General features: G+C 49.1%; 1 protein-coding gene across 1 annotated transcript; it reads right to left on the bottom strand.

Annotated features, from left to right (window-relative positions):
* Window positions 1-10: 10 nt before the first annotated feature.
* LOC100900805 (UDP-N-acetylhexosamine pyrophosphorylase-like) lies at window positions 11-6,591 on the bottom strand (the record flags this gene model as incomplete). Its single annotated transcript, XM_029112430.1, has 10 exons — window positions 6,515-6,591; window positions 5,832-5,968; window positions 4,892-5,613; window positions 4,561-4,754; window positions 4,384-4,437; window positions 3,958-4,092; window positions 3,582-3,767; window positions 3,347-3,367; window positions 3,117-3,180; window positions 11-291 (listed from the first exon to the last, which is right to left on the bottom strand). Coding segments are annotated over exons 1-10 (1,871 nt in total), but the record flags the coding sequence as incomplete, so codon positions are not given.
* Window positions 6,592-8,567: the final 1,976 nt, after the last annotated feature.

Raw genomic sequence — 8,567 nt, 5'->3', positions numbered from 1 at the left:
TTTCTCGGACTCTCTGCGCGCGTAGTCGGACAGGATGAGTTTTGCGATGTCTGCCAGCTTTCTTCCTGAGGCGTCTAGCTGCGTGAAATTTTGTTTTATCCAGCTGTAAATAGGAGGCAGCTTGTTGATCAGGGTAATGCTGACGATGTCCTCGTCCATTTTCGCGGAGGCGTCGTCCAGCGCCTTCTTCAGTCTTTTGAACTCTGTTACGTTATCATACACGGTTTTGTCATCGCGGTATTGGAAAGCAATGAAGTTGTTCACAGCTATAATTTTCCTGCTTGCATCTTTCTGCAGAAAATGATCTTCAAGTCTTTTCCAGATTGTGGGGCCACTCACAGTTGTTGAATCATCACTGAGGAGACCCTCGATGAGAGGGGTGTCGAGTGCATTCTAGAAGAATGTATCTGGCTGCGATGTTTCCGCGAGTGAAATGCTTCTGTTGCTGCAACGTCCATGTCTCGCGAGGGAGTATGTCGTTACTCACGTTGATTGAAGATCCTTCTTGGTATCGTAGAGTCTCGTGCTGATAACGATTGATAGGAATTTCCGTGCGTAAAAACTTCACTAGATCAGTCGGGATACCAGGAGGAGGACAGAATTCAGACTTCAGAATGACGAGGATGCCTTCTGTGTGGTCACAGAGCAGAGAGTATCTCTATTCGTTTATTCGTTGAATATATAGGATGATATTTGTGTCAAGGATCCAGTAGGTAGAGAGAGTGAGCGTCGTAGATTTACATCCGGAATTTACCGAGTTTTACCTGTTGTCTGTTGTCTGTTGTCTGTTTGTCTGTTTGTCTGTTTGTCTGTTTGTCTGTTTGTCTGTTTGTCTGTTTGTCTGTTTGTCTGTTTGTCTGTTTGTTCTGTTTGTCTGTTTGTCTGTTTGTCTGTTTGTCTGTTTGTCTGTTTGTCTGTTTGTCTGTTTGTCTGTTTGTCTGTTTGTCTGTTTGTCTGTTTGTCTGTTTGTCTGTTTGTCTGTTTGTCTGTTTGTCTGTTTGTCTGTTTGTCTGTTTGTCTGTTTGTCTGTTTGTCTGATTAGGGGGGTCAGTTCTCCGATGCGATGATTCCTTCTACCTTAAAAAAATTATTTGAGTGGTCCACCCACGAAAACGTGGAAACTCAGAAAATAATTGAAATATCGGAAATTAGCAAAATTCCCAAAAGCCTGAACCGATCGCCGCAAAGATTCAGGGGTGGGTTCTCGGGAGCTTCAGGAAGGTCATATGAGTGTCGTCGTTCTCATGTGATGGGTCCTCCCACCATGAAAAAAAATTCAGAGGTAGCAGCAGAGCCACTACCGTGTAGAGGACGTGAAACGTCTTCGGAATGGCCATTCGTAAGACTCGAGCATCGTTATTATTTCTTTGAACTCAGCTCCTACCCGAGCTATGTCCGAATCCATTGTCTATTGTCTAGGAATGATCGTTTGAAACGAGTCGTGGCTCGTTGCCAAGCCTGCGCGTAGGTCGCGCTTCGGGAAGGTCCGATGTCGCTGACATCGGGAGTCACCTTCATCGGACTGACTAGCGCATCAATGCCCATATTTCTTTGATTCGTATTTGGTCTCGCATTGCTGTGGGACTGGCTCACCGTATTCAGTCGACGCGCCCGCCGTTGCGCTGTCCTTCCAGCGCCTGTACGAGGCCGTTTACAATCACTCGCAGTTTTAGTCCGTGAACGAGACTTCCGACGTCTGGAACTGGCTCTTTTAGGTCTCATTATCACTGGTGAAATCGAACTCGTCACCGAAGTTGGGGAAATATCTTCTTCCGAGTGGAAAATATCTTCTTCTGAGTTTTGAAAGAGGTAAATGCGCAATTGCGTTGCTAGCCATTGGGCCGTTACGCGCGCTCTGGAAATTCGAAATCGCCCTCTCCCAAGCGCAGCCATGTTCTTGGGAGACTAGGGCGTATAGGAAGTCATTCTTGCCACCAGGAGTTGATCTGTGTGTGTGGGAATTCCGTGGGGAGTATATGAAATTGATGTGCCGTTTTGCTATCTAAAGACTCCAACCGGGTGTCGATCGGCGTAGAAAGCACGGAGCCGCAAGGCGTCGAAAATGGACAAGTCTCGTCACACTTTTGGTGAAAGACTAGGCCAACCTTTTTAAAGACGTTTCACGTCAAAACCGGAAGGTAGTTGCGAGCTACTGCCGCATGTTCGTGTTAAAACGTCTCACGTGATTGTGTATTGCATGAAGTCAGCCGTAGGCGATCTATTCTGTGCTGATTATGAAGATGATTGGATTCATGAGCGAAAGCACAACGGATTATACATATAGGCGGGATGTTTTGTGTTCATTGACGCGCGAGCGCCCCTGCTGTCTCTTTGATTGATTCGAGGTCGGCCGGCTGAATGATTAGCTCATGAAACGAGGAAGTGGGAAAACCTCTCAGCGGTCCCTCCCGATATATCTTTTTTTCTCCGACACGAAGTCAGTGTGATGCTTACCGCATCTCTTCAGACGACAGTGGCCGCATCATACCTAGTCTGCGAGAGCTCGCTCAATCTACTCATGGTGATCATGCATTTTAGTGGATTCTCATTGTATTTGGCGTGCTGAATTTTTTATTGAATTTAAGCATTCATGGAACGATTCCTGAAATGGTCTACTTGGCCTAAGTGACCTCCGCAGAGAACTGCGTGACAAATAGAAAACGCAGCCTCTCTGCTCCAGGTTCAGCTCGAGTCTCTCAGCAAAGTGACTCTTTGGACTCGTTCAAAAATGCGGCTCGGTCGGAACTCAGCCCTCAGGTCAATCGCCGCGGATACCAGCTGGAACGATCAAATTCTTCGGGAGCTCTTGAATCGGCCAATATGAGCTACGTTCCCGCGATACGATGGAGATACTCATGAAAGAATTTGATTCTAGATGCCAGTGAGCATGTGAAAGTACCTGGCTGCAGGTCATAACGTGTGATTTATCGTAGAAATTCTAGGAAAATTCCAGGCCGGAACTACCTCAGGAGTCCATGGTCAAGTGTAGTGGCGCTCGGAATTGTTTCCCTTGCACGAGGTCCTCGAGGAGCTGGAAAGCATTGGAGACATTTCTCAGTCTTGGAACGGTACGTATAAAGTCACCGGAAGGAAATAATATCCAGAATGAGACTCACCTCTCCATCATACGATCTCAAAGGGGAGATCTCACACACTATCGGCTCGTGAACCTCTTTCTCACTGTTGGGAAGAAGCAGAATGTCAACTACCAGGGATAGAAGCGAAACAGCTGCTTACAACCGCAACGCGTTCTTCCGTGCGCGGAATTCAGGCATTCATCTATCCAGAGTAACCATTACAAGATCGCCATAAAAAGTAAACGGAAAGTCAGATGAAAACTACAAACCTCTTAACAGCTCTATTGGAACTGAAATCAGAACGTAACACAATGAACATCGAGTCAAAAATTTCAATCGGACCATTCAATCAATATTTCCATACAGATAGAGTGCTCTGAATTAACATCGATCGGGACTAATGCATGCGCCTCCGCTTTGGCATCATGCTTATAATTACGGATACGTCCCTTCAAGACCGAGCTGGGTTTCGGTTTCAAAGCTTTCGCTAAATGTAGGACTTACGACGGAAGCAAGGCAATTGGAGCTCCATTCTCATCGATGAAAGTCCCTCCCGCATTGACAATGTATCTATGATGCAAGTCGTACAAGTGGTGCCGACACGTCGTCGGCGTATCCTTCTCGGCACCGTCCGCGTTCTTCAGGGGCGAGAACTCGTCTTCTCGAAGAACTTCCCAAACAGCGAAGTTACTGAAGAAGAAAGAAAAGCGTCAGCGTGCCGGAACATATTATATTATCCGAGTCGAACAGCGATCCGCAGTCGAAACGAGAGAATATTCGCCTATGAAAACGGCGCCTGCTCTTCCTCCACGGCTCGGCGGGTGATCGACTGATCGACACTCCACACGCTCCACAAATATAACCCTTCACGAATACTCACTCGGAATATTCGAAGACGTCGAACACGAACATTTCGAGTTTGATACCGTTGGGTTCCTCGGGCTTCGTCACTTGGCCCTCATTGTTCAGGTAAGGGATTTTCTTCTTCGCGACATGGTACTTAAGCGCTTTTTTGCTGCAATAAATTCGAGCCTCGTAGATAAATTTTTTTCAGAGTTTACCCCGTGTTCTCTCCTCCCGCGAGAGAAGATTTACGGTCCCTCCCCCTCGCAGAAGAAATTCCCTCGGAAGTGAGGAAACCGATCGAACTATGCATACAGAACAAGAAAGGAAAGGTCGTAGGTGCAGGATAAGGAGGAAATCGGGAATTCAGGGTATCGAGAGGGGAAGGTTCCACAGGGGATCCAGGACCGACTCCTTGCGGGACAAGGACTCACAAAACCCAGAGTGCGGGGCATCGTGTTACCTTTGCGGATCTTCGTTGCCGTTGATATCCAGCTCCGACAAGCAAGCGGCGAGTCTACGGAGGGAGCATCGGTTAGGAGAGAGGGGCTGGGGTTGTGTGAGGGAGAACATGCGGCTGCGGGGCGAGCGTCGAAAGATCACAGTCGGGGGAACTAATGAGGCGATGCAGGAAACTTACCCGGACACTCGAGTCAGAAAATCGAACGTGAAGAAGTGGTTGCATATGTTGCCGGCGTTGAAAGTCAGACTGCCGTCCGAATTCCTCTTTTGAGCTGTTTCGGCGGAGATCTCGGAGTACTCGACCACTCGATAGCGTCCATTCACTCGGCACACCACTCCGACGGCCTCGGTAGGAGTAGCCTTTTTCACAACCTGGAAAGTAGATGAAACATTCAACTCCTGCTCGCAAGACAGTACAGGATGGGGATGTTTGTCCTCGAAAGGAATAAGGCGTCCGAACAGCTTTGGATTGAATTCGGCCCAACTATCGGAAGCTGGAGCGACGATACCTTGGCAGCACAGTCTGCTCCTTTGCTCATGCAGAATCCAATGAAAGTGGGATCGGCGATCTTGACGAGTATGTTGTCGACGGAATAGACGTGTATGAACTTGATTCCTCTCTTCTTCATGTCCTCGAGGATGGCACGCTTGTATAGGACGTTATACAGTCCACCATTCCCGTCCGGGCTGAGAGCCAAGCGGTGTTTCTCCTTTAAAATGATTTTTCCATCGAAGGTGAAGCTGGGCATCATTTTTTGCTCGAACACCACCAGATTGTCGCCCTCGAGGCCGAAAAAACCGTTTTTCTCAAAGTATTCGATCGTCGGTTCTTTCGTGTGCTCGCTGGTCATGATGTACCAGGGGATGCTACCGCGTTTTCCGGTTTGACGCTCAGAGAGCTCCTCCAATCTTATGAGTCGCTCCGCCTGTAAATTGTACAGGGTTTTCCCGGACGGTAAACCAATGTCGTACATTCCTTTGGGATAAGGCACTCCCAGACGTGTTCCCTGACCGCCAGCCAAGAGCAGCGCAGCGACCTCGCCTCGGGAAATTGCTTCGAGCCCCGCTTCCCGGTATGCGGCGAGCTCATTTTTAGAAGCGCGAGCGATTGAGCCGAAATTGTCGGCTGGAACTGGTTCTAGAAGTTCATCCGGGTTCTCCTCTTTATTCGGTATCATAACGTTCGAGAAGGCGGCCATGCATCTCGCGATATCCACGTAGTGGATGTCAGCTGTCGAAAGGGAACAATCATGTCAGGTGAAGCTCTCATCTCCCCGACGAGCTTCTCGCCATCGCCCCCATCATGCTGATGTCTTGCGAGATTCAGCTCTCTCCCGAAACTGATACCGAGTGAGATTTGATGGGGTTTTTCAACTCGGAACCCTCTCCCAATGAGACACTCAGTTCTCCAGAAATTATTTCTCGTTTGTGACATCTCGGAATACGCACCGACAAGTTGGCCTCGTTGTTTTTCGTTGAGCTCATCCCAAAACTGCAGGAGATGTTCTTGTCCATGTTCGTCGAGCAATTGCTTGATTTTCCTGGTTTCAGCCTCAGCCATCGCGTGCTCGCTGAAGTAAGCGTGGCTGGAAGTAGATAGTCAGATCAATGGGAGCCTCTGAGTAAGACCAGCTGTCGAGTGTCCAGCTGGTCTAGTGATAGATCGAGCATCATAAGAAACGTCGTATGTATCTATTCCAGTCCATCGCTCAGTCCATCGCTTCGCGCTTGAATGTCAAACCCTCCAGAATAAAGAAGTCTGAAGGAAGTCTGCTATGATCTCCCCGGCAGTCCGGTGGTGACGATCTCAAAATCACAGTTTTTCCTTATCCAAAATACGAAACTGACCGATATCCGAACTCAGTTTTCCGTTTAATCAACACCCCCAACCAGCTGACGGATTTTTTTCCATCGTCGTTGCATAAGCTAGCCGGACGGCAGACGGAGCGCAACCGACGACGAGAACAGTAAGGTGAGGTTTGGAATCGAAATAATCTACCATTGATCGATCAGCAGCAGGAAACCCATTCGGTGAGTGACGTGGCGCCGTGCGTAAAAAATACGGCGCGTGCGCCAATTCTGTCGATCTTCCGACAGTGATCAATGCGGGCTGCGACGATCAGAACACTCACATCTGATGGTATGGGTCCGCAGACATCGGATCTTCGACTCGATTGAAACGGCCATCCTTGACAATGTAACGAGGCATTTCGGGTGTCTAGAAGTTCGAGCTTCCTCGGAGCTGGCGACAACGGGCCTCTAACAGCATTCGAAGGCGCGGATTTCCCACAACATCCGAACGCGTTGAAGGAGCTCTCCAGGAGCACTCTCCGCCGTATCGCGCGGATTGACACTCGCATCCCTAAAGATCAAACATCGCCGTCTCGAGTGCCCTTTACCGCTTGCTCGTCAGAGAGTCCAGCGCTTTACCAGCGCTTTCAGTCAGAGGGATCGAGAGAAAGGTAAAAATGAAATTCCAAATGCCGACACGCTCTGCTGACTGCTTAATCCGCGAAATCGCGAAAGACCGCTGCACCGGTGGCGTTCCGTTTGAGCTCTGCTATGCGCAACACGACGCTTCGTGATTATGTGCCGGGCGTGATACATGGATTGAGGGAATGACCGTCGAAATATCCGTGCCACGCGAACGCATACCCTGGCACAGAGCATGTGGTGAGTGAAATTTCGAGTGACTTAAATTCCGCAGCTGCAGGTGGGCCGGACGAGCCATTAGCTGGCCTGCCCGCGTCGGCAATGTATCGGGGAGCGTCTCCGAATTACGTTCCTCTCTTAAGCTACCTATCGCATGTATGATCTCGCGATGTCCCACCGACGGAACGGATCTACATTAGTAGCCCACGTGCAGCTCAGAGCCCTCTGTCGTAAGGGAACGCTCCGCAGAGTCCGACTCTGGAAGAGGAATCCGAGCATTGTACGCTTATTCATTCCTATGCTATTCACCAATCATCTCGGCCCACTTCTCGGAATCGGACTAAGTTGCTATGGGGTAGGTCAGCGATGCGAACACCGAGAGAAAGGGTGCGTTCCCCAAATTTAGGAGCTCGTCGAATTAATCGCCTGATCGATGCGAGGCCTTCGAACAAGAGAGAACTTCGCTCCGACCTGAAGCTGATCCTGAATGAGGGTAAAACCTAGAAATCGTGCCGCATGTGGTCGGAGCAACTATGGAAGTGCGTTTCGATCTCTGACAAATTCTTTCTGCGATTCTGACAACGTCGAGCTCTGACTTGTGCGATTCGATCTCTGGCGAAGCGGCAGCTACTCAATCGGCATTCGATTGAGATTATGACAGCGTAATTCTTATGCTCCGATAGGAATTCGAACATTCACTTAACCATAAGGGCTCAACATTCATGAGCGATCGCGAGCGGCTTGTTTCGAATTACGAACGTGAACCGCTTGTCTCCTTGTGGTCACAAACCGTTATGTGCGGAGCGATCCCGCTCCGGAGTTTCACGGAGCAGCGATTATTCACGACACCTGATGACACGGCGAGCATAGTGAAACGCTTAGTAGTACTTGACGCCCTTGGTACGTCAAGTACTTTCGCTCCGTACAAAGCCGCGTTGTATGATAAGACGTGTAACTATATAAAATTGTTCTTACACCAAGGTGGATACAAGCCGGATCAATGGATTGTGGGATAACAGTAAGACTTCATCCCGATCCGGTTCTCACCAAGGTCTCGCTCGATCGGCGGCGACTTACCCACAGAAACGCTCTTTGTCACAAGCTGACAACAGCAATAGAAGTCAGAACTGTTGTTCCTTCGTGACTGTCGAGTTTCGCTTGATCAGAATGTCTGTCAATCACACATCGTATGAGCACGGAGTTCCACGGCAGGGCGCGTTGGATAACTTCGAAGGGGTCGCGGAAATTTTCGAATGAATACTGACCCTGGCGAGAACTAGTTTCGTTGGAAGAGTTTCGAGTTGCCGAGCGCCATAAAGGCTTATTGCAGTCTGAGAATGAGCTCTGTTCCGGAGAGGGTAGCTAAAAATCTGATGATTGTAGAGGGCTAGGGATATCATGGGAGTAATCAGTCCGAGAATAGGAGCTTACAGAACATCAAGCCGCGACTCTGGCGTGAAAGAGGCGAAGGCTACATAAATGAGAGGGTATCGAACGAACTTGTCCTCCTAAAGTTTACCTCTCAGGGGGAGA

Source organism: Galendromus occidentalis, unplaced genomic scaffold, assembly GCF_000255335.2.
Source record: "Galendromus occidentalis unplaced genomic scaffold, Mocc_1.1 scf7180000075631, whole genome shotgun sequence".
Lineage (NCBI taxonomy): Eukaryota > Metazoa > Arthropoda > Arachnida > Mesostigmata > Phytoseiidae > Galendromus > Galendromus occidentalis.
Note: the sequence above shows the minus strand (reverse complement) of the source record. Positions and strands in the feature narration are given on the sequence as shown.